Source organism: Oryzias latipes, chromosome 2 (genome assembly GCF_002234675.1).
Source record: "Oryzias latipes chromosome 2, ASM223467v1".
Classification (NCBI taxonomy): Eukaryota; Metazoa; Chordata; class Actinopteri; order Beloniformes; family Adrianichthyidae; genus Oryzias; species Oryzias latipes.
In genome coordinates this window covers 15,586,644-15,614,065 of record NC_019860.2, presented here as the reverse complement: position 1 = coordinate 15,614,065, position 27,422 = coordinate 15,586,644, and the positions used below count along the sequence as shown (strand labels likewise).

At 40.5% G+C, this 27,422-nt stretch overlaps 2 protein-coding genes across 6 annotated transcripts in view; one reads left to right on the top strand and one right to left on the bottom strand.

Annotated features, from left to right (window-relative positions):
• The window catches only part of LOC101169590 (potassium voltage-gated channel subfamily H member 7), a 98,242-nt gene extending 76,288 nt beyond the window's left edge, over nt 1–21,954 (top strand). For 2 of the 5 annotated variants that reach the window (XM_020710294.2, XM_011484162.3), the window contains 10 exons: nt 2,991–3,222; nt 3,295–3,462; nt 4,327–4,526; nt 7,292–7,544; nt 12,341–12,546; nt 13,051–13,117; nt 16,506–16,775; nt 17,726–17,885; nt 19,167–19,320; nt 19,395–21,954. In XM_020710294.2, the coding sequence (XP_020565953.1) occupies nt 2,991–3,222; nt 3,295–3,462; nt 4,327–4,526; nt 7,292–7,544; nt 12,341–12,546; nt 13,051–13,117; nt 16,506–16,775; nt 17,726–17,885; nt 19,167–19,320; nt 19,395–19,637 (1,953 nt within the window). In that variant the 3' untranslated portion in view covers nt 19,638–21,954. Of the gene's footprint in view, nt 1–2,990; nt 3,223–3,294; nt 3,463–4,326; nt 4,528–7,289; nt 7,545–12,340; nt 12,547–13,050; nt 13,118–16,505; nt 16,776–17,725; nt 17,886–19,166; nt 19,321–19,394 lie in introns of all 5 variants that reach the window. The other 3 variants (XM_020710292.2, XM_020710299.2, XM_011484173.3) reach the window with 3 other exon arrangements.
• Nucleotides 21,668–27,263, bottom strand: LOC101162581 (sorcin). Its single transcript, XM_004066551.4, has 8 exons — nt 27,089–27,263; nt 24,956–25,177; nt 24,685–24,754; nt 23,789–23,832; nt 23,553–23,700; nt 23,184–23,297; nt 23,052–23,110; nt 21,668–22,233 (listed from the first exon to the last, which is right to left on the bottom strand). Exons 1-8 carry the CDS (start codon nt 27,110–27,112, stop codon nt 22,207–22,209), a joined length of 708 nt encoding a protein of 235 aa, XP_004066599.1. The 5' UTR covers nt 27,113–27,263; the 3' UTR covers nt 21,668–22,206.
• Nucleotides 27,264–27,422: the final 159 nt, after the last annotated feature.

Here is a 27,422-nt window from a genome sequence, read left to right as displayed (position 1 = left end):
AGAGTGCAGATTATGATGTGCGCCCTTATGCTAAAAAGCACCTTTTTAGCCAAAACTGAAGCAATACTGGAGTAAGTTTGGTCATCAAGGTGCCGAACACTTCAAAAATCCGTTTTGTTCATAATAGAAAGCCAATCTTAAATTTTAGTTGAGTCTCCGATTTGCTGTGCAGCAGGAACTAAATGACCCGAGGGGCATTTTCCACAAATGTTATCACGACGTCTGCTCAAACCTGAGACACTGGAAGCTGAGTTTTTAAATCAGCCCGGCGTCATTTGTGCAGGTCACTGAGTCAGCTGTGCTACACCTCCGGCGCTGCACGCTCACAGATGATGTTCGCTGGATAATTCAGAGCTCATCTGCCTCCGTACGGTCGAGTCTGTCTTCATTGAGCTGTCTGATGGAGCTGAATGATTACAGTTATTGGGGGGGGGCTCTTTAATAGAGCTGTGAATCATTACCCTTCACAGGTGCTTCAGTTGCTGTCCTGCTTTCAAAAACACATCTCTGGTTGAATGCTTCCTTAAAGAGCTATTTTTCTGAAGATGGAGGACAGATATAAAGAAAGTTGAGCTTAAAACGGTATATTTGAGTATTTCTTTATGGGCAAGATGAAAAAAAAGCCATTTGAACAAGATCAGATAAGTGACAGAAAATAAAAATAGATCCATGAACATCTTTGTTTTCCTCGTCTGAGCTGGCATCTGGCTCTGAGCTGTAAGGCTGAATATCTCTATTGCTCGCCATTTTTGTTGCAGGAGTAATGTTAGGTTGGAGGTGCTAGGGGCTGTAAGCTAGCAGGAGACGGTGTAAACAGAGAGCTCTCGGCAACAAGAGGGGGATAGGGTTACTTTATGCCAACAGTCAACTCAGGAGAATTTCTCAACTGCAGAAAAAAGTTGTTGTTTTTTACCAAAAAAAATAAAAAAGGCAGAATACCTTATAAATAGATCAAAAGAGGATTTGAGTGGGTTGGATGTGGCTTCGCTGGTTTCCATGACGATGTTTGGGTCATGTCCAGGTATGACTGAGACTAACTTATTATTAAAGGGATGAGTAATTGCTGGAATGAAAATAGTGTAAGACATTACTTATGACTTTTACTGAAAGCAAATTGGATAAAGCACATAAACCAACCCGAAATGCAATTATTCAAAGCAGGAGGCATTAAGTGATTGAAAAAATATATATATTACTGTGTTTGGATCACTTAAACGTCATTGTTGTGTTGCTAAAAAGTGCGTTTAGTGGTACTTCTTTCAGAGGCAACATCCGTCTTGTTCGTCGCAGGATGAGGTGTTTGTATTTCTTGAAACAGGTTGGGACATGTGTCATGGCCGTGTAACAGGTGCTTTAAAATGAGTTTGACTGATTCAAAAATAATAAACAGATTAGTGGACAAACAAATATCCTCTTCAGTTTGAGCCTTAAAGTGAAGACACTGAGAAGAGGAGGATTAACGGGCTTTGATTCTACCAGAGGAGAAGGTGTCGTCTGCACATTTCAGCATGTCGCTCTAATCCCGTCAGCTTTCTGCGTGCGTGTCTGTGTTAAATCTCGGTTTTCTGCTTAATGCCCGGCTCCCCGGCTTTGATGGAGCCGTGGATGTTGAAGCTAAATCTTCCGTCGCCACTGCAGAGAAATGCTTTATCAGCAGATGAGTCACTGGAGTAAACCCAGCTCGTCCTCGTGCGTTTGTTTTCATGCCAGCTGCTTTGAGCGTGGAGCCGTCCTCATCTTCTGCTCGGCGTGAGGAGGATGTTTGACTGCTCTGTCTGAGCGCATGACCTTCATTTGAAATCAATAGACGATAAAAAAAAGAAGACAAAAACACATACAAACATTTCTCTTCATCTTCAGATTTGGAGCAGTTGCTTTAAAATGTATTGCCTAAGGGTTTTTATTGATTTTTCTTTAAAAGTGGGTCCTATCCTGGCACTGATTCATCTTTCATTTTTAACGCCACTGATTGGCGTCTCAAATCTTTTGATCTTTTTATACATTTTCTGTATTATCTCTCTTAGCATCTTCTCCTGTTCTATGCTGCATTGTCAATCACATAGCCAAAACAGAAAACTAAACTTAAAAAAAAAAAGGATGCCCTTGAATCCAAACTTTTTAAGCTATTTTAGTTGTTCATGAATTATTGTACAATGAGGCAATGTTTTAACAGTGTGTTTCTCTTCTGTGCCTTTTAACGCATCGTAGAAAACCTTTTCAATTAAACAATTTTGTCAGGATGGTTGTAAAGTAAACTTAACTGCAGAAAATGTTTGATTTGTTTCTTTGTATCAAATCTCTCTGGGAAAACATTTTTTTTTTACCTTTTTAGGATCTTTATTTGTAAAGAACATCCATTTCTAAATACCATGTGCATGCAGAGAACATGCAGTTCACATGGACCAGTATACGGGACATGATTTTTTTTAAATGGCATGCATATGTAAGGAACGTGCAGTTGTACGGAACATGAATTTGCAAAAAAACATGAATTTAAAAGGAAAATGCATTTATGAAGGACCTGTAGCGATTTTTCCATTTGTAAGGAACCTCTAATTTCTGGGGAGGACGTATTCGTAGCGACATGCATTTGTTGGTTGGGCCCAAAAAAGTGTAAAAAGAAAAGAAAATACATTGGTTTTTGTGGATAATGAGCAGTCTCTCTCTGTTGGTGGTTGTTTCCTTCATGGTTCTTTAACCACACCTCAAATTTTCTTTTGGGACAAGTCACTGAACTCCTAAGTCAAGTGGCACACCTTCTTTTAAACAAGAGAATTTGTGAAACCTTTCTTGATATGTTTAAACCTGAATAATTTATCTGTACTTACATTTTAAAATGATCGTAAGCATCTTTAATGTTTGCCTTTCTCAAACCGAGACCTAAAAATAATGTTTGCGCTTGTTTTGTCATAGTGGTTTTTCTCCTTAGAACAGCCCTTTAGGAAAAACAAACTCAGAGTCAAGTCTTTTTTTCCTTTCCTTGTTCTTAGACGACCACTCTGATTGGTTTGCTGAAGACGGCCCGTTTGCTTCGGCTGGTTCGAGTCGCCCGTAAGCTGGACCGGTATTCAGAATACGGGGCTGCCGTCCTCATGCTGCTCATGTGCATCTTCGCCCTCATCGCACACTGGTTGGCCTGCATCTGGTATGCAATCGGTAATGTGGAGAAGCCATACCTGGAGCATAAGATCGGCTGGCTGGACAACCTGGGGGTCTCCATAGGTACTTCCAGACAGGAATTCCATGAAATTCCACCTTTAGAACAGACGCTTAGTTCTATTTGATTTCCAACAGGAAAAAAGTACAACTACAGTGACCCCAACTCAGGCCCCTCCATCAAGGACAAGTACGTGACAGCGCTGTACTTCACCTTCAGCAGTTTGACCAGCGTGGGCTTTGGGAACGTCTCCCCCAATACCAACTCAGAGAAGATCTTTTCCATCTGTGTCATGCTCATTGGCTGTGAGTCACTGAGTTATTGCACCCTCAGGTTTTTCATCCTTGAATCGCAGAAAGCTCTGTAATATTTGAGAATAGATGAAGTCTAAAAGCATATTTGTGAAATATGAACAATTAGATCATAAAGATAAAGTAAGAAAATGTTGTACAAACATAATGAAAATGGAATTGCAAAGTCAGGATAGAGCACTAAAATAATACAACAAACGCACAGTGCTGGAAATACAAGTATATAATTCTGTGTTCAGTGCAGCTTACCTCAGATACAAATAACAAAAGGCTGAGAAAGAACGTAAAACCGTGAAGGTGCCTCATGATTGTCAGCAGGACAGTTGGGTACAAGACCACAGATGCAACAGAGTTCACATCAACAACTTTTTTTGCTTTTTTCTTTCTAATGTAGTTATAGTTTAACTTGTAAGTGTGAGTTCAACCAAAGACGCATATCATAAGTCACTTGGCATCCAGACTAGTTGCGCCCACAATAGCCTTTGTGGTAGGAGGGCGAGTTCAAACTCCAATCAGCAATAAATACTCTTTAAATTCTTTATCAAAACTCTGTTTTATTCAGAATTTTCAATTTGCGATTTCAAAAAAACTCCTTCCTCCTCACTGTCACTGTCTCCAAGAGGCTGAGACTACAGGTGAGCACAGATTGGGAGGGAGGAGTCGTGATACAAGTCAGAATTCAGTCTTATAATAAAAATAAGAAGTACAAACTATAATATGGACACTAAAAACTTAAAATATGGTTTTAATTTGATAAATTTGATATTCTACACTATAAATTAAACTGGATGTGGCTCCAAAAACTCCCAAAGTTTTAATAAACTCTATTAACTGCTATCTTATGGTACTTCTCACCAGCTCTGATGTATGCCAGCATCTTCGGGAACGTGTCCGCCATCATCCAGAGGTTGTACTCGGGCACCGCCAGGTATCACCTTCAAATGCTTCGGGTCAAAGAGTTCATCCGCTTCCACCAGATCCCCAACCCACTGAGACAGAGACTGGAGGAGTATTTCCAGCACGCCTGGACGTACACCAACGGCATCGACATGAACATGGTACGAAACCACCGTTTTTGCCCATGAGGCTTTTGAAGTTAGTTTCCTTTTATTTCTGTTGGGTTTCTGTTGAGTTCCAGCCATCCGTTATCACTGCTGTGTGGTAGTTGTAGCCACCAAGGGAAAGCCATAGTTCTTGTAAATGCGTTGGGTAAGTGGGCTTTTCGTGAAACTGCTCTTGGAACTTATCAAAGTTTGTCTCTTTCATGTCGGCCTCATGGCAAACGGAATGACTCCACCAATCTGGTAAGAGCAGGAGGTACATGTCCCAATTGAGCTGCTGTGTTTCTGAATGTCCTGCTGTGGTAGACCACCATAGTGGAATGCTTTTAGCATGGTTGTTGTTTTTTCATTCCAAGTACAAACATCATCAAATGCAAAATGTGAAACTTTTAATTTTTTTTTTTTTTTGTGAGGATGCATGTTTCAGGTCATTCCAGTATTTATTAATTTGTTTGCTGTTTTTTTATTTATTTTTTATTAAAGTGTAAATACAGGTTTGCTCATAAGTTTGCATTCTGGAATTATAAACAATTGTCACACATTAACACTCACTTGCTAATCATTGAAGAATATTTAGACTTTTCTCAAACTATGAGGTACCTAGTAAAAGCATTAGAAACCACTTCAAATCAAAAACAGTTACAGCTTTGTAAATTAGAAATTTGGTGGATTTGGTGTTAGTCTGTAGAACTCAAGTCTTGAAAACTGTGATTGAAAACTTCTCTATCAAAACTTTTTGGTGCTGCAGCTTCACAAGAATTTGCGGAGAAGTGTATTTTTGCTCATTCGCTCCGCTGAAGCCTCACCTGCTTTCCAAACGTTTGTCCATCTTCATCGTTTGTGCAGAGCAGCTGCATCCAAGTTCTTGAAATTTAAGAAACGTGAAATGTTGTGATGTTAGCAGCACTTCCTGTAATTACCCTTCTCCCCCTCCAGTGGGAGAATTATCTGTGTGTTGTTTCTATCTTTCGTTCCTAAAACCAGCGACAGTGGTTATAATTTAAAAACTGGAACGATTTTAGTTGGTGATCCCAACATCATCGAGGATGTCTGTGTGGACAACAGGTCAATTTTCTAGATTTTGTCTTCTTCAACAGTCTTTTTCTTGCTTTCAAGTAGTTCCAAAAAGCAGCCAGAGTTAGTAAACTTTTGAGCACAACTGTGAAGCCACTTCATGAATGGACTCCAGGGTGCATGCTTTAGCCGGAGACGCCCGGCCCTCCGTGTTTCCCCGCAGGTCCGGGTAATCGTCTCTCACTGGCACACTTGCATGCGGCCTGCCTCCAGGGCTGTTTGCATGAAATCTGTGTATTCAAACAGCTGCCTGTGAAATTCCTGCGGCACCACAGACAGAGTGAGTCACGCCCGTAGGAGTGGGCAGAGCCTGGCGGGGCCCTGCCAGCTCGCTCTCCCACCGTGGGAGGCTTGGCGGGCGAGCTCGACAGCGGCACCTGCTCCTGCCAAATGTTCTTCAGACTTTCCCTTTTTTTCTCTCTCTCTTTCAAATCTGATAACGTTTTGTTACAAGCAACAAAGACGGCTTTGTCGGAGCCTGAGAAGCCGTTTCTTTTTTGCACGGCTCCAGTCATTTGATGTGTGAAGATGACGAAGATACGAAAAGTGTCTTCTTGTTTCCAAATGTCACTGACGTGTCCTCCAAGCTCTTTTCCTTCCAGAGCCTGAAAATGTGCTCCTTTTGCCACAGTCTGTTCAAGCTGTGCAGGATTTTTTGGCTGTCTGCATTTTTGCACAACAAAAATTGTAGTAAATTTGGTTTTTGAAAAACCTCTCAAAAAAGGTTGATGTTAAAACCATTTCTGCAGCTTTTTTCTTTGATCTCTTATTTTGAGAAATGATTGCCTTTAAATCCTTTTTGCTTTAGTTTTCACTGAACAAAAAAAATAGACCTGTAGATATTTTTTTTATGATCTTTTTCTAGACATTTTTCGTTTTTTTTCCCCCTTAGATTTTCTAGAGCTTCTTACCTAGTTTGAGTTAAACATTTTTTCTTGATCTGCTAGTTACTCTTTTTAGGGATTTTCATGTCTTCACTGCAAGTGTATTTTTTAAGTTATTTTCCTTTCATCTTTATTTTGCTAAAACTGAATAATTTGCTTTTTGAAAAGCAAATCTTAAATCCCAGTTTTACCTATAGGCAAATTAATCTGCCAAAATCTTTATTTGTTGTCTTTTTTTCCTTATTTTAACCCACATTTGCCACATTTCTGATATTTTTGTTTTATATCATACATTTGAAGTTAATTTGACTGAAATTTTGGCCAATATAAATGATGATGGGTAGATTTTTTGCAGTGATACAGGTTTTTTTATGTTTCTGAACTAAAAAGAAAAAGAAAAGCTGCTGCTGCTGAAAGGAAAAAGCTAAAGCTAATAAAAAAACCCAGATGAGCTGTCATCAGTTTCTCAGACAGGAATACTCTCTGGACCAACTTTAACTTGAGACTTTTTTAACGTAATAACCAGTCATAACCAGTGTGTTGTTCTTCTGGTTTGGTTAATCATTTTCCAGCATTCTTTAAGTTTAACCTGTGTAGCTGCAAAGAGGCTCACAGAATGTCAAACCTGATCTGTGTGTGAAATTCTGCAGCTCTGTCTGGGCCCTAGATTATTCTGTTTTGAAAAACGGAATGAACACAAAATTTCTCTAAAATGCTCTAGATTTGATACAAATGTATAAAAATAAAAATAAATCACATTTTTCTTGAGGTCTCTCACTGTCCTAATCTGTACCTCGCTCCCAGGTGCTGAAGGGTTTCCCAGAGTGCCTGCAGGCGGATATTTGCCTCCATCTCAACAAGAGCCTCCTCCAGGGTTGCAAGGCGTTTCGTGGAGCCACCAAGGGCTGTCTGCGGGCGCTTGCCATGAGGTTCAAGACCACCCACGCTCCTCCTGGAGATACTCTGGTCCACTGTGGAGATGTGCTGACGGCTCTCTACTTTGTGTCCCGCGGGTCCATTGAAATCCTCAAAGATGACATCGTCATGGCCATCCTGGGTGAGTTTACACCTCAAGGGTTGTCCTTTGGGTTCAGCACCATCGCTGCAAAGCAGAAACTAAACAACTTCCCAATAATGGATTTCCTTTTCCAGGTTTTTTTTCAAAATTATTCCAAACAGATGTCATAAAAAATATTACTATGGTAAAGAATATTAGAAAAAATGATCACATTTTTGCCCATCTTTGGGCAGGTCAATTAAAGACCTGAGACCTTTTAGGAAACCTCCTCCCCAACAGTTTTCACCTCCTTGTTTGTCCACAAACTGTCAGGTTAGGTCAGACTGCAGCGCTGCTGCGGCCACAAACAGCATGTGCAAACTGACGAAGCATCCATCACGAGCCTCCTTATCCTAAGATCTCCTCATTAGCCTCGTTGACGAGCGTCTTTGATAATAATTCAACAAGAAAACCACAGAGGATGATACTCCTGCTCCTTTGCTGGAACTCGCCCCCTTTAGCATAAAAGCAGGTGGGCCAGCTAAAAGCAGGAGGCTCTGGTGTGCCGTGATGTATTATGGATGGCGAGCAGAGATCCCTATTGTGCACCAACTCTCTTAACATGAAAAAAGGGACAGAAAGGAGTAGGAGGACACCAAAGTAACAAGTTCTGTTTCCATTAAATTAAAAAAAGAAAAGCTGAGAGAAAAGAACAGAGACTGAACAGACGAAAGCGGATCCTCAATTTCTGCTCATGACATGGTTCAGAAATGTCTCATCCCCTCTGCTGGCAGGTGTTTTCTGCCAAGCCGTTTCCTTTTTCCCACCATTTCTATGTAGTCCATTAGATGCAGTGAAAGCTTGTGACACAACAGGGTCACCATGAAGAACAACTGTGGATGCTGAAGTTACACACTTTCTGCAAGTCTGCAAATTCTCTCCAAGAGCTGCTGCGGTTTATTCCAGTCCTTTCACTCAGTGCCCTTTTACTATTTCACACATTAAGAACTGCTTTAAGATGGGAAATTAGCTTTAAATTAGACAAAGATTAGATTATTCATGACAACCAGAGTCTCGAGTCATAAAAGTATCAGATCTGTGCTGACCAGTTATTATAGCTTTTTTTATTTGATTAGGTAAAGTTAAGATGGAACAGACGACATGAAATGCTTGTTTTCATCTTCATTCTGTATGATGAATTAATAAAAAATAAAAAAAGAATATGCCCAAAACAAAGAATTGCTGTATAAAACTAGCCCAAACAGAACTGGGATGCTCCATTAAAAAAACTGCATTTTTCATAAACCTTTTGTAACTTAAATCACGCTTCAGCAGTTTGTAAAGTTGTTAAATGTTTATCCTTGCTTGTTGTGATCCTTTTCTTATTTGATGAATTTATATCGCATGTTATAAATGTGTCTGACTGAGCTTTTCAAACTTAAATAACCCAGAGATTTAAAAAAAAAGAAGAAAAACTATATGCAGTGCACTAAGTAACCACTTGGGGTTTGTTGCACAAACGGGTGACCCTAAAAATGTCATATATTTTTAGAAATAGACCAAAGAAATTCCTAACAAAAAGTCTTTTGATAACAATTATTAAAAAATAACTCACTAGTCTTGTTGATTTCTGGACATTTTCAGAAGGCCCAGGGTTCTGTGATGTCATATCCTGCCAAGCTATATATATAAAAAAAAGGGAAGATAGTTTTTATTAATTGATTTTCCAGAAATGAAAAAGCTGTGATGCTAAGTACTGACCAGATAACCTAAAAACTCGTGTAGTGGCGCATGAACGCGACAGTTTTGAACATGGAAGCCCAAAACTCACACATACGCACATTTACATGGACCTTTCATTAGGAGCCCGGTCTAAAAGTAGCACCAGACTTTCGGATTGTAACTTATTTAAACATGAAATACCAAGAACCACCAGTCTGTTTTCTTTTTAAGCTGACACAGAAGCGTAAAATGGTCTAACTATAGAATATAAAACAAACTTGCAGTTTAATCCCCAAAACATTGATTAACCGTGACGGAATTTGGTGATGTCATAGCCTACCAATACAGCAAGACAATGAAATATTTAAATCAGCTTTTTTCTATTCATCAGCTCTTGTTCTTAATGTATTCCTTATTGAAAACAGTTAAAATAGGGTTAGGGTTAGGATACGTCACATAAATCCGAAACACTCACTCGTTTCAACAAGTAATTTATTTAAGACGCACATGGGAGAGAATAACAATGACGATGGGTGGAAATGTGATGGAAAAGAGGCCAAAAATGACATGTAGTGATATATGTCCTAAGTAAAAAACAAAACAAAAAAACAACAACTTCTAATTGCACCAGGATTAAAAAACAGTATATATTGTGAAAATTAAGTCACATAGCTTCAGACCTGCTGTTTTTAACGTCTGAGTTTAAACACAATCTTTAGAGACAATAATGTCTTCAAACATTTCATTTAGACGTAAATTTTTTATTATGAATATAACTCAAATGACTTAACTTTTTTTACAAATGTCTAATTAGCAGCTTTGTGACTACGTTGATGTTCATTTAAAAATGTAAAAAAACTTTTTAGGCTTCATCCGATTTTAAAATCGATCTGGTGTCGTTTCATACAATGCTTCCCCCAAAGGAGCACTTGTTGGAAATGCATATTTTTGGAAGGTTTACTTTGCTTTCTAAAGTGCAGTGTGAAAGCAATCCAGTAGAAAGTGTTGCTCTTTTTTTTTTTTTTCTGCCATTTTACGCGTACGCTTAAAACTTGTTCTTACAATTTTCACCTGAAAAGATGTGAAAACGAGTTGAGGAACATGACAAATCAGTTCCTCCTTTTCTCAGATAACATCTGGTACTCGTCCGACAGAAGAGCTCAGCCTGGGCAGATTAGTCGTGTTCATGTCTGAGTATCAGCATCCGGCAGATCCGAGTGTAATTCAGGATTTTACAGAAACATGAACAGGCATCCTGATGCTCTGTTTGTTTGCCCACAGCTGACTTGACTGATGCAGGCGGCAGAGGAGGCGACATCTGATCACAAGTGGTCACTTGAGATGCTGGTGTAGATGCATTGAAACACCAGCTGTTAACTGATGCTCTCAGAGCTGTCCTCTGGCGCTTGGATCAAGTTGGGCTCATCTTATCGGCCGCTAAAACCGCCTCTTTGTTTTATTCCTCGGATTTGCAGCTTAGTGCTTTGGCAGAAGCAGCCTTGCTTTTCACTTTTTTACACTTCCTGGGTTTTGTTGAACTGCAGAGTTTCCACAGTAACTAAAATGCTTTAAGCTGAATTAAATGGACTCCAGAATCCATATACACTGCATGTGGAAGAAAGTTCATTTGTAGGACTAAACTATTTTCTCGCCTTCCTTACCTTCCTCATCTTTTCTTCTTCTTTTTTTTAAGTTTATGTTTCTGGGTTGTTATTCATTGTCTCTTATCTTCTTATAGACGTTCCAATGTTTTTAGTTCATCTCCTCCCTTGAACTTTGTTCCAGATGCTGACATGGCACTAAAATTTTCTCAAACATTTCTGAAGAAATATTTTAGATTCTTATCGAACAAAGTTGAGAGTTTTAGTGCATAAAGTTTGAATCATCTGTCAGGCAAAATTAGCTTAGTCCAGATAAAAAGGGGCACTTGAATTAACAACATAGTTTTCTGGAAAAAAAAGTTATTTTGGTCTGGGTAGTGTAAGTTACATACATTATATTAAATCAAAACAATCTTTATGTAGCACTTTTCATACTTGGTAACACAAAGTGTTGTAAATATGACTCTTATTTCACTCAATGTGCCCTACATTTATGATGTACATGATTGCCAAAAAATACAGTATCCTTGTGTCTCAAATGTTCCATTGGTTTTTGGGTTCTCTTGTTGCCGCGGTTACTAGCATCTCTTTGGCGTTTCACAAATGATTGGTTATTAAGTGCTCATTTATGTCCTGGTTTGTTACTGCTGCAACAAAAACGTAGTTTTTCTGTCCTAAGACAGATATTCCAAGGATTTTGTCTTTTTCCACCTGCTTCTCCTTCAATCACTGCTGCAGTCATAGGTCTACCTTGTTTGTCTTCTGTCCTGTCCTCTATGACCCCAACCTGCCACGGCTCCTAATAAGTCTGGTACTGCTGGACGCTTATTTTTAGTTCAGTATGGGGGTCACTCCACACCCTTTGGATGTAATGCGTTGATCACTTTATCATTCGCTATATCAAGTTTCACCCCTCTGGCAATTTCACATTTCTTGGATTTATTTTGGTGCAGTCAGACGTGCTTTTTGTTTGTTTTTTTAATAATGCATTGTGTTCTGCGTCCTGATTGGCTGTAGATAATTGTCAATCAATCTCAAGTTCCTGTACAGGATTTAGTTTGATTTTCTAATTTACAAAAAACCTTCAATTGAAAGTTGGTTTCATTCTATAATACTGGACTTATTTTCTATGAAGGTTTGAACTTTGAGAATTTTAGCAAGAGAAAAAGTGGAAAAATGTTCAGGCCTGTCTGAGAAAAGTGCAGCCCTATAACATCTAGAATAATTGTAATAAAAAATAATAAAGCTGACTACTTTCAGGATTTCCACTATCAGGTTATTTTTAGAACGTAGCTCCTACGCTAAACAAGGTGACACTGTCTAGACAATTATAACAATCTTCCTTGATGGATCTGGGCTGAATTGTTTTATTTTATAGAATACTAGACGTGAATTGGATTAAACCAATTGTAGAGTAGTTAATCTAGTCTGTTTTCTTGTGTAGCAACTTAAGACAACCTCAGTTTTAAGCTAGAGCTTTATAAATGGAATGATTTTCTTATTTTTAAACCCACCCATGATCTCCTTCCCCAGGTAAGAATGATATCTTCGGCGAGATGATCCACATCTACCCTAAACCGGGGAAATCTTGTGCGGACGTGCGCGCCCTGAGCTACTGCGACCTGCACACGATTCAGAGGGAGGAAATTCTGGAGGTGCTGGACATGTATCCGGAGTTTGCCGACCATTTCTTCAACAACCTGGAGCTGACCTTTGATCTGCGAGACGAGAACAGTAAGGTAATTAACTGGAGGGGGACCACTCCCTCTTTCTCCGATCAAAGAGGCTCTAAAGTGGACTAAGTGCTTTTATGTCCAATCAGCTTCACTAATTCTTTCTCTGCTCTGAAAGAGACCATTAAGCTGAATTAGCTTAGTTTGTCTGCCAAACCTCTTCCTGATTATTTCCTCTCAAGGCTTCTTTGATGAACTCTTACAGACCATAACATCCACAGATTTAAAAATGGGGAAAGATGTTTTGATCTGTCAGAAAAAGGTGTTTAAGCTGCAAAGGTAGAAATGGTGGGAATAATGTCACAGATCAACTAATTATAGTTTCGTGAGGGAAAAAATGATGTAAACCCATAAATACTTTTGATATATCTATAAAAAAAAGAGCCATAAGTGTTCTTCTGTGGATAATTTTAGAAAAAGATCTGTCTCCGCGTGTCGGTAGGAAGCAGATTTAAAATTCAGAACACGTACGAGGAACCAATTGTTTAATATAAATCGTGTGTTTTTCAGGCACAACCAAACACGGCTGACATCAAGTGTCGACGAAGAGTTTCATACAAAAGGAAATCCTCCTCAGGTCAGACACACTCATCCTTCACCGACATGCTGATTCATGTTCTGCACCCTCATTTTCAAAATAAAAGGATCAAGACACTGTTGACCGTCCAAGATACAGACCATTGGACCCCTCTGTGGTTTCAAGTTTATCCTCTTGTACTTTGTACAAAACAACAGCATTGTGATAAAATCATACATATAAAAAAACGTGTTTTCTATTAAATAACATCTCATTATTTAACCAAAATGTAAAAAAAAACTGTTGTCCATACAAAGACCGAGTTTGCATTATTCCCCTACCCCTCTGGCTTCTCCCTATTGCTCCAATTGTTGGGGCATTTGAAGCTGTAGTGGTGTCCTAACTTGTTTTATTAAAGGGTAGCCATCGTGGCTTAGGGCTGGCTATCTCTCCACCAGGAGGGGGATGTTGAAAATAATTTCTTCACATGGGTGCGCTCTGAAGCACAGAAGTAATGACTTTTTGTTTTAGCGTGACTTTTATATAACCAATGTTGTGCATTATCTGAGCACTGCCAGCTACGCTCCAATGTAGATGACCGGCGACTGTTGATGACGTCATCTAGTGGTGGTAACATGCAGATTTGAAGACACTATTTTTCCATAACTCTATACTTGGAGGGCTTAATGTAGGGGAGGCAATCTGATCAAGTATCTGATGAGTATCTCAGAATTGAACAGCTTCTAGATTCACCTTTAGCTTCATTAACTTTCAGTAATTAATTCCTGCATCATTTGAGTTGAACCTAGCTAACCCTGACCCTCTTAGCCCTCCTTTTAATGACTAAATACAATAACTAGGCCATGGCGCCTTCAAGCACTCCTAGGTGTAAAAAAATTACATTAAGAAAATCTTTTTGATTAACTCCGCATTCCTACCTTTTATAAAAGTTACGTACAGACTTGTCTTGTTTTTTCATTTGCCTAAATTTGGAGTTGGGTGGAGTAAACTCCAGTCAAGATGGCCGATCCACTTCAGGCTTTGTTCTTGGCCGCTCAGAGTCCTTAGGGTCATTTCCAGTGTATCTTTTAATGTCTGTATGGTAAAACATGCAGACATTTTTTTAACATGTTGTTGTACAGCCTGATGGCTGAAGTTGTTTTTTTTTCACACCAGCACACAAAGTCAGAGATGAGCCCCCTGTACTCCTGCTCGACCCCCCCCCCCCCCCCCCGATACACAGCCCACAAGAGAAGAACCTCTGCAGGTGACAGTTTACAGGGTGAACAGGAGTGGGGAGAGCACAGTGCCATGAGGTGCCCCCGCGCTGCAGACCACCACATCAGACACACAGCCTCACAAACTGTGGTCTGTCTGTGAGGTAGCTGTTGGTCCAAGCAGAGATGTTGGTCCACGCCTGCAACCTCCAGCTTCCTCCTCAGCAGTGATGGCTGGATGGTGTTGAAAGCACTGGAGAAACAAAAAAAACATGACTCTCACAGGGCTCCCAGGGGACTCGAGGTGAGACGGGGCCCGATTCCTGGTCGATATGCAAACTGCAGCGGATCCAGTGCTGAGCTCACCTGGATAGTGGCTGAGGATGATCCTCTCCATGGCCTTCATCAGGGGGGAGGTTAAGGCGGTTCGGCTCCGTTTGTCATTTATTAAATGCATGAGTAATGAGGAGAAGGTGACATGTTCTCACCTCTTTGTTTGTCTTGGTGTTTGAGAAACCGTGTAGTCCTCTACATTTTCAAATTCATTGCAGATGAATAACTTTGTGTGTTTAAATATGAATTCTATTTGGACTTTTCTTTTGTTTTGTCTCCTGAGACATGATGCTCCACCAGAACATGTAGATGTCAGTTTATGGTTCAGACACTTGAACTATTGAGGTTCATTGTCTTAAAGTCAGTACAGGAGTATTAAATTACGATCAGCTGTAAAGGTGCATTCTAGGTGACTCATCTGAGCTTTGGTTGTGAGTCATGCACGTTTCCACTGTTGGTTGAGTCAGCTGGCCAAACTTCCACATGTACTTCTTCAAACAGGATTAATACCGGCTCCTTAAACCATGGAAGCAATGAGAACATACGTCATCATTTTAAAATTTTCAGTTTGGTTTTATTTTAGTTTCCTAGAATCAGAAAAACAAAAAACGGTCTCTTTACCTTTGAAGACGTGTAGAAGCCATATTGAATCTTTACATTTTGTCCAGCTGATGTCGCTGTCTTAATATCATTTTTATAGACACAGACGATGTGTTTCAAAGGGATTTTGATCACTGCTACAGTAAGAAGAAAATTCTGGATTGATGGTGTAAATAAAAAAAATAACAACTGTCTGCAAACATATATAAGTAGCATAACAGCCAGATCATTCTGCCGTTACCTCAGATTCAAGGATCAGGCTAAAACACTTTAATTTTTTTTAAGTAAAACATCCAATATTTATATTGAAGTACTGAAGTATGTTTGGGACTTATCTATGTAGTTTTCTGCAGAATTATAATGCAAAGCACTTTATAAAAAAGTATCATTTTGATATTCTGTTCTAAAATAGTTATAAAGGAACACCAAACAATCAATCTTGAAGAGTGACTGAGGAGAAATATTTGTCATAGATGAGAAAGTTGTTGAATCTCATTTAAGGTCCCACTCCAATCAGCTTTTGATCTATTTTCAAAGCGTTTCCAGTGGTCTTTTCATTATGATTATGCGGTTTTTAGCCAAAATCTAAAAAAAATAGTGGTTTTCTAGGATATAGTTTCTGCAGCGCAGCAGTAGTTCATTAGAAATTTACCTCTGCATTGTGGGAGGAACTGGTGGAGCGGAGAAACCTCGCCCCCTTTCCAAGTTTTAGATTGGAGTGGAGCAGGAAGCTTGTAGCCCGCCCAGTGGGTTTCTACGTCACTAATATGATCTTTTTAAAACAGGATGTTTTGTCAAAACAAATGATAAACAATTTGAGTAAAGAAATACTCAGAAATGTAATTTTGAGCTGTATGTTATCAGGTAAATCCCACAAGAACATGTTCCGAACACCCAAAACAGTCTTTGGAGCTTTTGGAGCTTTTATTAGAAGTGAAGGAGTTTTCATCCCGACGGTCTGACCTCCACGCAGCTGCATTCTCTGCTTCAATTCAGGCAGCGCTGATCGGTCGCCATGGTTACGGGCCATCCAAATACAGTGTCGCCACTTGTCAATGTAACGTGGAGGGTTTCAGTCCAGCCGCTGTCAGCCATGCAGGACTGTGAAGTTGTGTGGAACATTGGGGGGGATTTATTTCCCGCCTCAGCTGCTGTTAACGTTGTTTGTCCTCACTTCAGGCCCGAGGCTAAACACAGACGGTCTGCTGTCAGGGATAATGAGGAGGATCTGCCGCCCCAGAGGAGGCTCCAGCACAGAAGCCTCTGTTCTCCCCGCTGATAACCGTTTCTCCCCGCAGGATCCCACAAGGAGCCCGTGGCCACCTTCTGCGGCGCAAAGCAGAGGCGGCATGCGTACGCCTCCTCATCACCTGAGAACAGGGAGTCCGCAGAGGAGGGGGAAGATGAGGAGGACGAGGAAGAGGAGGAGGGCAGGGAGGAGGAAGAGGAACAGAGGCCCTTGTGTTCTGGTGTTCTGGGCTACCCGGTGGTCCGGGACCACAGCCTGGTAGTTGGGCTGAGCAGCACCGCCGAGGCTCCAGCGGCAGCACAAAGTCAAAACTACAAGGGTGAGAAAAGTTGGATTCCTTTCTTTCCCCTGGTTACTTTTTGACAAATTTGTAAATGTTTACATTTTTTTGCATATCTTTACTATTTATTTTATGGAAAACACTTGGAGGCGTTCTGTTGAATTTGAATTTAAAAAATAAAAAACAGGATGTTCTTTGACTGAAGACTCAAACATTTTAACAAAATCTGAAGAAAATAATTTAATTTTATATTCTCTTAAAAAAAAAAAAAAATTAGAAAAAAGTCCTGCTTTTCCTTTTAGCCCCGCCCATTTCACCTGTTTTGATTTGTCTCACCCACACACATTGACTCTCGTGAAAAATTTAAATAAAAAGCCTTTTATCTAACAAAAATTAATTTTTAGGTAAAATGATATGCTTTTATTTTGACAGGCAATAGATTGAATCATTTTAAAGCTCTGATGGATTAAAAAAAAACAACCTTATGGAGTTTAATCAGGGTTAGAAACCCATCGACATTTTTTAAGCCTTTTATTTTTGGATATTTCAAAGAAAACTGACCTGACAAGCTCAAAATAATTCATTACATGTTTTTGTGTTACGTTGATTTGCATCATTTCCTGTTGTTCACTTGCTTTCACTCATAACAGACTTCTGCATCAGCAGAAGTATAATCAAACCAATTCTTTAGCATCTTAAGTTGCTGAACTAGAAAATAAAAATTCAGAAGATTTTTTGTCACATCTAAACCATCTAAAAACATTAGATATTAAACTGCACCTTTTAACCTTATTTACTTAAAGGGTGAACAAAAGTGTATTAAAGTTCCTGAAAAGCACACTTATGTGCGTTCAGGCCCCAGCATGACCACTTCCACCTTAAATCCACAGAACTTCCTCCTTTCATCTCTGATGTTTTCTGCTGAGGGTGTAGTGAGCGGCTCAACCAGGAGTTAAGAAGTGTGATGACCCCCACATGTCCCCCTGCAGAGCTCCGCAAGGAGGGCTGGGGGCGTCCGCATCATAAGGGGGGCGCCGAGGACTCCCCCCAGTGCACGGGGCTGCGCGCCACCGAGGACGACAGCGACTCGGACCTAACCTACGGAGAGGTGGAGCATCGGCTGGACCTGCTGCAGCAGCACCTGAACAGGTGAGGGGGATGAAGAGGAGCCGTTTCTGCTGCTGACTCCCTTTCTATTTTTGGAACAGAAACTGCAAAGACGTCACACCGACTCCCATTTAGAAATCTTCAAACAGCATTTTTACAGCTTGGAGAAACGAATCTAAGTTTCTTTAAGCCTTCAAAATAAAAGTTAAGAAAGCATGACCCTCTTTTTTAACCCCACTTCTGTAAACGTATCGGTATCTGTGCATAACTTCCTAAATAGAATAAATATTGTTGTTTTTTTTTCACTTTTCTTTTCCCATGGTTGCATTGAACACAATCTAAGTTCAAAGTCTCCCCCTAGTGTTCAGTGATGATAAAGCATCTTATTTAAGTTTACATTTCTGCTGCCATAATATGAAGTTTTTACATTTTAAAATGTTTAGTTTTATTTTCTATTTCAGATTATAAAAGAACAATTTTTGTGGGAATATTTTTCATTTGGAATAACACTGAATTACCTCCTAATGTCTCCAAATGTGTCACAATGTTGGAAACAAAATAAAATGTTTCTATTATGTCTTATGTTTTATTATGTCTTTTTGAGACATTTTTGACAATGCATAATAGTATTTTTTAAAACTTCTTCCTAACTGTTGCAGTTTAATACAGCAGGTCTGAAAATAAAGTTCTTAAGGAATTAATTACGCATAAAAAGCAATGGAAGTTTTTCTGGTGTCTTTAGAAGTGTTGTTTTGTGGTAATGTTTGACAAATCCTTATTTTTTATTTTTCTAGTTCAAAAAGTTTTTTTTTTCTTTATACTACACAAAAATTCCTAATTAAATGTAAAACTGTACCAGAAAAACTCCATTCAGAGTAGTAAATATTGTCATTTTTTACTGCAAGAATTGATATCAAACTGACTTAAGATTCATGCTACATGAGGTTGAAATGATGGACAAACGTCATCATCCAATCAGCGATGTCCTATAGTCCATGCCGGCCTCTGATTGTGTTTCATTTTTTTTAATGTTTTGATTTCTGAAATTTCTGTAATTGCGTTTTGGTTTCTGGAAATTTGTTTTTAATTTCCGAGTTGTGATGTTCTTTGCATTTTGACTGTTGTTGTGATCTTTCGTATGTTTCTGCGTTAGGTGATTTGTTGCGATTTGTCCTTCAGGGCCTCAGTACAAACCTCTAAACGATCACTCGAAACGTGTTTGTTTTTAAGCAGAAATGTCAAAACTCATTTTTTGAAACATTCCCGTTAAATTAAAGCTTACGAGACCTGTTTTATCCTTTTTTCCTGTTTCTCTGTCATCAGACTGGAGTCTCAGATGACAGCGGACATTCAGGCCATCCTGCAGCTCCTGCAGAGGCAGACTGCAGCCGTCCCCCCCGCCTACAGTACCGTCACATCCGATCCAGAGTACCAGAGCGCCGCTGTCCCGCCGTTCCTCCAGACAACCGTCATCCAGGTGCTGAACCAACGTCCTCCTCGACAACTTTGACCAGAGTTCAGAATGACCCCTAATCGGGCTTTCTTCCACAGAGTTGTCCTTTGAAATCCAAAGAAACCCCCCCAGTCCTCCCGCCTGCTGAGGTCCATCCAGACAGGCACGCCGCCACGCGTCTGCACGGCGAGCAAAAGCGCCCCGTGGACGCCGTGAACCCTGCACAGCAGCAAAGGCTCCCGACGGGCCGACAAGCATCTCTGCCCATCGTCCCCAACATCTCTGGAGGAGCGGCTGAACTCCACAGACCGCTGTCCGACCCGGCACTACCGGGGAAGTAGGCCCCGCCCCTCTAACCCTTCTCTGATCACTGAAGGTATTCTCTCACGCTTGACTCAGGGTCTAAGAATGAGACTGAATATGCAAAGGATTCAAACTGTAGACTTTCTTCCATTCCTTTTGAGATAATGTCTCAGCCGTCCTGAAGCTGAGTTAGCTGTACAAACCCATTTATACGGAGGTATTTATACATGATATAGTCAATATATAGTCATCTCTGTGTACATAGCTCATGAGAACACTGCCAGCAACGCCAGGCACCGACTTGCGTTCTCCAAAAGGATATGCATGATTTAGTTCCTCCTTTCTTTTCTCATCTGCTGCATGTTCCTCGCACACAGATCGCCGGCGTTCAGGTGGGACGCTCACTCCGCACGCCGTCACGTCTGCGTTTGCCTCCCGACGGAGGAGGCGGCGGCGGCAGCAGGCGGGTCCGAACATTTTGTGTGCCTACTGTCCACCTCATTGCCGCGACGATAACTAAATAAAAGCCCCCCCCCCCAGACGAAGTAATGTGAGGAAACGTCTGAGAGCAATAACGACCTGTGAAGGCGTCACTCTGGAAGACGAGCGCAGCGCCAACCAGCAGCTGTTTGATTTAGATCATCTGAAAACATCAGAGCAGCACTGCAGGTCCTCCAGCTGTGGCCATTCCTGTAGAAAAATGTCTATAGTCCAAAAATAATCTACACAAAGGGTTTTTTTCTTCTTTAAATATTAAAACATTCATTCTAGCCTGTTCTGCATCCTAGTTGGCTGTAGATCTTGTCAATCAATGTCCTCCATGCCCCGCCTCCTGAAACTGAATGCGTTTGCTAATCGTTATAAAGCGTGTAGCGAAGAGTTTTCCTTAAAACATCTGTCCTCCTACTTTGAGGATTTCACCTGACAGTTTACATCTGCAAAAAAAAAAACTGTTTTCATGCGTTACCGAACTCAGCATCAGCAATTAGCCTTTGTCTAAAGCAGCTACAGTAAATCTTCTGATTCTCTTAGTTCCCCGTCGCATTACTGAATAAAAATACAAATAAGTGTATTTGTTTGTAGCTAATGGTTCTTCATATGCGTAAAATGAGTCAGAACTGTCTAGTTCTTCTTCTTGAACATTTAAAGGGTAATTAAATCATCTAAAGTCATCCGTTTGACACTCCAGCTTCACATGGAATTCTTTTTACACATTGATGGCGCCCCCTGCAGGACAAACCCTATAAATGTCACGGAGCACCTTGAAATGTGTGAATCCCTCCCTCCAAGCCACTTTTAAATGTATTAATTCATTATTATTTTTTAAAGAAAATAAATATCTTGGACCTTGATAAGAACCTTAGTGAATCTTCACAGCTGGAAGGAACTGCTGGTTGTTTTAGGTCTTCCACTGCATTTGCTTCCTTGAACAATCTCTTTAATAAACCATTACTGTAAAGTTACGCAAATTGGTCTCTGGTTTCAGGAACCTGAGACAGCCTTAGCTTTACTCACCTGCTCCGGCCTTTCTGAAGCGTTCCGCGTGTAACCGTAGACTGAAGTGCATGCTGAAAACCACTTAGTCCTCCTAGTTTTTGCATCAAATCCTCTGACACGAGCTGCATGGAGACTGCACTCAATTAATCGATATCAGACGCGGCGTTAGACCTATTTTTCTAAAAGGATAATCTTTCATTTATGGTTATTTTTCTATGTTAGGACGACGCCTCTTAACGTAGCACGCAGGCGGCCAACACTGCATGCTGTTGCACTGACTGTTTGCCCTTTGCGTAGTTTTGATTTCTTGTCGCACATTTTCTTGATTTTCATATCATTTTAGCTGAGTTTCTGATCCTCACCAGGAAAGGACTTTTCCTGCGGGTCTGTGGAAGAAGGAATGTGTGGAGATAGTTTTGTAACCCCAGCAGGAGGCTGGGCTCTTCCTCTGTCTTACCCCCAAAACTCTTCGTGTCCAGAAAAGGCTCGTCAGAACTTTTATGGGATTCGCAAACTTTTGCACAGAGATAAGAAAAACCGGAAGAAAAAAATGTCACTTTTTAAATCTAGTGCTGTTCACAATTGTTTTTATGCATTTTTTTAAAGGTTTGCCACTGTATTTTATACAATGCAACACTTAAAAGCTGACCTGAATGTTTCTGTTGACTCTTATTTAAAGGAAAACTGTAAATAGATTGGGATGATGCACAATTGTACAGACGAATAAACAAATTACACAATGATTCAGACGTTTACTGAGTGTAACAAACTCGTTTGGCTGTGTTTGGTAGCAATTTAACATTAAGTCACTAAAGCGGTTCCACATAAGTGTTTTTATACAAGTAAAAAAAAAAAAAAGCAGAGGTGAAAATGGCACAGTACATTGCGATTAATGGCCCGTCTGCCCTCTTGTGGCCGAATAAGGGATTGCAAACACATCTGGCTTTAAACAAACTCCCTTATTTCAAGCTGTTCCCTTGTGTGAAAGGAAATATCTAAGTGCACCTGGTTAAATTATGTCCTTCACACGGCGCCGAGGCATTAAAACTGAGGTTACACTTCAGCGCCGACACCTGCTGAAATCTGGACCTCCTGTTGTGATGGCGACGCTTAGACAGCCATGCTGCACAGGATGAACTGTGAAGACGAGAGCAGACGACAGAAGAAAATCAACATCACAGAGGGAAAAATGGTAAGTAAAATAAAAGCTTTGGTTTGTTCCGTTATGTACGGTGGCCCTGAGGTACAAATCACTCCACACAAAAGCATTAAAAAGGTCGCGGACACACTTTAAAAAAGCAAAACAAAATGTGAGACAAATGATTAACAAAATAAAAACTTACTAACCAGAACATGGAAAACAAAAGTAATTTCCAGAAAAAAAAAGAGAAATGTTAAAAAAGGTAAAGGTGTGTACTATTTGGATGATATCCAGCATCGCTTCATGTTAAACGTTCAGTAAATCAGTGACGTCACATAGTCCCAACCTTTTCTGGTTTCTCTGTTTCATTTTTAGGAAATTACTTTTGTGGTTTCTGGGATTTCTTGTTTTATGAAATGTATTTCTTTTTTTTTTTTTTTTTTTTACTTTGTTTGGCTTTTGTAATAGGCGCTGTGATCTTTAAAATATTTTTGCGCTAAGGGATTTGATGATGTTTTAAAAGCAATTATTATAGAAACCCTGTAAATTCATCCCTAGTCTCCGCAAAATGCCTTTATTTATAGTAAAAATCCAACTTGAAGTCTACGTTTGCATTTTAGAAAAGAAATCTCCAATAAATCAAATATGGAAACCGGCAGTGATGTCCTTTTTTTAAGTTCTGCATTGAGAAAGTTCTCTGGTTTTCTGGCCAGTATTCTGCTCTTTAATAAATCTAGACTTTGCTAAAAGTATTATTCTGATCAAAAAAACAGAACTAATAGCATTTTTCATGAAATGAGGAGGAGAAACTCACATCGTCGTACTGGAAGGTGACGCTTCCTTGCTGCATGGTGTCTCTGCGCCTGAAGTTCTCTGCAACAGGAAATCCATGTCAGAAAAAAAAGTTTCACAACAAAAGCTCAACTGAAAGAGCCGGGGTTTGTACCCGTTAGCGTTCTGAGTTTGACGCAGCACGCCACGTAGTCGTCGAAAAAGATTCTTCCTCCTTTGTTGTAGCGCTGGATGATGACATTTAAGGCCTGAGGACTGACCCTGAAACCTGGAGACGGAAACCGTAAGATTTCACACAACAAAAAGCCCAATCTGCAGATGAATCTTTGAGCTGCTGAGTTATAAAACAGAAATTAACAGTAGAAAAGACAGACTCCTAAAGTGGCTTTTTGGATTTCCTAAAAGCATACAAGCTCTGGTTTCAGTTGGAGAGATGAGGAAGTCGGCTCTGCTTCAATATGTCAGTGATTCTCTGTTTCTGCTTGCTGGGATTTATCAGAACCGGTTTGAGTTGGACTCTCACCCATGGCGTTGATGGCCTGCGACAGCTCCCGGGGCTCAACCGTTCCGCTGCGGTCCTGATCAAACATCATGAAGTTCTGCTTCCAGCCGTTCAGAGCTACAAATAGCTCCTTGAACTCGTTGAAGCCCATCTTCCCCGTATAGTCCCTCTGGAGACGGTGCAGTTAAGGTGGCGTTTGAATGGCGACGGAGCGGTTAGAAGAGGCACAAGGCTGAACCGAAGGAGGCAAAGGATACGTCGAGCATCGCGATCATGATCCTGCAGGACTCCAGGCTAAACGCTGTGGAGGAGGAGAAAGACGGGTCAGCTGACATGATTTTAATGTGTTCTTTGTTCCCGTTTCATTTTTACTCGTTTAACACACATTTAGGTTTGGGCTTTCTCCCAAAACTCAAACAAACCAAGTATTTAATAAATTATCTTGACCAAAACGTAAACAAATTAAGGTTTTTGATCGACAAAAATGACCAAAAACTGGTGTCAAGTAGGACATTTTAGCCCTCATGTTGTCTTGCAGGTAAAAGGTGACCCACTACAGTGAAGCCGTCCATTTTCAACTACACTCTCTGGCTTAATCTTCCTCAAAAGTGATTCTTTGTTTTAGATAAAGTTTACATTTGGCCTGTACACCACTAAGGTACTAAGATTGTCTTAAGAGTCATTTGTTGACCCGTGACTTAAAAGAAAAAAGCATTTGAACACCAGATACAATATGATATTAAACATTTTTCCACAACATTTCGCTGTTTAGTTGTGTTATGAGTAAAACTTTTATAATTTATAATAAACTGTTTTTGCCTTATCAGTTGAATTATTCCAGAAGTAACTACTTGGCGTGTGTGTAACAAAACAAATATGATGAATAAAGTTTAGCTGAATTGATAAGCAGCACAGTTTTTTATCAAACCAAATAGATTTTAGATTTGAAATTCAATGAAGTTAGTTTATTTAGAGGTTTCGGTAGGGTGGGTCATTTATGACCCTCTTTTAAACTAAAGCTTAATGGAAGCAGGAGTGTGGAAATCGGTCTGAATGTAAAATCTGCTCTTTGAACAGTTTAAAGCTCGAGTCTAAACATCTGCAGACACAACACTGAACGGAGACATCGGCGTTCAGGTTTCAGTCGACTTACGGCTGTAGCTGCCGGTGAAGCCGGCCTGAGTCAGACACTTCTGCAACTCCTCAGCGTCGACCTCTCCATCCTGCATGGAACAAAACACACAAAGCGTCACTAAACATCCTCAGAATTGTCTTCTAATGGCGGAGCAGCACTCTGTACTCTGATCAGAATCCGTCATTTTCCTGGGAGTTTGTGCAACTTCAGAGAACTGAAGGTAGAGTTCAAAGTCTTGTCCGGGCACGTCAAGTCGGAGTGAAAACAATCCAGGAGATGATGCACATACCTGCCCCGCTATGGCTGTGAAGTAACCCCACATGGGGTCGTTGGCGGCTGGAGGCGGGGCGCCGTATGCTCCTGGGTAGCCTCCACCATACGGTGCATATCCTCCTTGGGGTGGCGCGCCCCCCATCTGTCCAAACATTTGGCCGGGCATGTGTCCACCTGGCATAGGAGCCCCCGGCATGGGGCCTCCCTGCATGGGGCCTCCCTGCATGGGGCCTCCGTACTGGAAGAAACAGGTACGGTATAAAATACAGCTTTTGCTCGTATTGGTAAGAATTTGACCCAACTATGCATGAGGTGGGGCTCCATGTTCACATTTGACATTCCAATCATCCTTTGATCTGTTGTAAAGGTGTTTGTAGTAGTCTTTCAAATATCACTGTACTGTTTTTAGCCAAAATAAAAGCAAAAACCGTGTTGTTTTCTAGGACATAGTGTTACGTCTTGCTGCTGTGCTCCATCCTTTGCCCCGCCCTGTCATTCTGCTCACCTGGCAGGTGGGGCCAATAAGCTTGATCAGCACCTGCCAGGTATTTAAGGCAGGAGGCAGTTTTTTTTTTTTTTGTTTTTGTTTTTTTATAAGGCTGAAGCTTCCACTTGCTGGAGAGAGGGAGGTCCCTCTACACTACACTCCCAGTGGTAAGACTGCCGGAAATGTAGAAGGACAACCAGGGGGCAAAGAGCCGGAGCAGGGTCTGAGTTGGCGCAGTGCTGGTTTGTTCGTTTCTCTTCGTCCTCAGCCTTCTTCTACCGCTGGGTGTTGTCACTTTAGTTTGGGGTTGGACCTTGGTAGTCTTGATTAGTGGGCCTTATTTGTTCTTTTGGATAGTTAGATTTTGGATGAGCAGCCTTAGCAGAAACTGCTGACTCCTCTGGTCGACGTGGTTATTTTATGTTTGGCCGCTCCTTTGTATTAACCAGCACACTAATTGTGTTCATTTTTCTTTACAGGACCATTTCAATTTTTTTTTTCTTCAATAAACTGTTTATCTTCCTGGTGTCCATTTGTCATGTTTTTTTGGTCGTTCTCCATGACTGCCCGATGGGGCAGTAACAGGAAGTCATTAGAAATTCACCCGAGTCGTGGGTGGGACTGTCGGCGCAGGAAGAGTAAGCCTGCCCCCATTTCCCACCATCCCTTTTGTTTACAATCTCTCTCCCACTAGTTTATATTCCCAACCTAACATTACTGGTGCAACAAAAATGGAGAGCAATATAAGAGCTATCCAGCTGTACAGTTTAAAGGAAAAACAAAAGACAGACATGGATCTATTTGTAGTGGATGAATCTGAATAGAGCAAAGCAGGGAACTTGTGGCCTTTACATTGTAGGACTTTTTTATTTTTATTTTTCCGTCTCTGCTCCTGATTCACCATGATTTCTAGTACAGAAATGCCTAGAAGTGCAATTTTTCAGCTTGTCTTTATCCATTGGGAGTATTTCAAATTTTTTCGTTGGAGTGGATCCTTAACTATTGCCACTAATGAGAAAAAAACGATCAAAAACGTTTATTCTGGATTTAGGGCTGAAAGGAAAATGTCAGAGCTGCAAGGCATGATATACTGTGGGGGAAGGGGGGGGGGGGTATTTTTACCAAAAAAAAAAGCTGCAGGTCAATTCTATTTCCTGCAAAGAACTGAGAAGTTCCAGGAACTTCAGGCCATGACAGCGGCCGTTTCAGATAAGAGCCACACCTTCGTACTTTCCTCCAAGTGTTCAAAAAAAACCTGAAGTTTGTCTTTTGTTTAGTCTGTTTTGCTTTGATTGAAAAAAAAAAAAAGTGAGTGCAACATTAATATTTAGTACGTCTAAAGCTGGAAAAACATTAAAACAACAAACTTTAGCAAAGGGAGGGGCTTTCTGGGGGTCTAAAGGTGACTGTTCCCACTACATACATCCCGGAAGTCATTATTTCGGTTATAAAAACACATCCAAACCAATTTAAATGTCAAAGTAGATCACAAACCATTTAATCCCGAAAACAGTCACGTAAAATTACAATCAAACCATAAACGTCGCTTTTGTTAAAGTATTTTACAGCAAAAAAATGAAGAAAAAGGTGTCAACGAGCTACAGGTTTGTTAGCTAAAGTAGCGATAATGACGCATCGAAAAAAATAACTAGTTCAACTCACCCCTCCGTATCCGGGATAAGCCATAGTGGTTTGAAGACGGGAAACCCTGAGGGTTACAAGTTTTGACGAAGGTAAAAACGAACTTGGTTTATCGCTTTAGAACTACCGTCACGCTTCCCATAAGTCTGCACTACCTCCTACGTCACGTCCGGCTGTCCGAGTGCAAAACGTCAATGATTGACAGCTGGACGAGCCAATAAAGACGCTCGCGGGCTTGGCTTTTTTATTTTATTTACTTTTAGTCAGTTTATTTGATAAGATCCAGCATATTTCTTTGACAGCAAAAATGGAGAATATAATCTTATTTAAAAAATAATTCAAAGGTAGACTTTTA

Bases quoted from the DNA above. Each gene is read 5' to 3' on its own strand.
- LOC101162581 (XM_004066551.4), bottom strand. From the start codon at position 27,112: ATGGCTTATCCCGGATACGGAGGG. The intron at 25,178-27,088 runs GTGAGTTGAACT...TGTTTCTTCCAG, and splicing joins CTTATCCCGGATACGGAGGG to TACGGAGGCCCCATGCAGGG. The intron at 23,298-23,552 runs GTGAGAGTCCAA...TTCCGTCTCCAG, and splicing joins GCAGGCCATCAACGCCATGG to GTTTCAGGGTCAGTCCTCAG.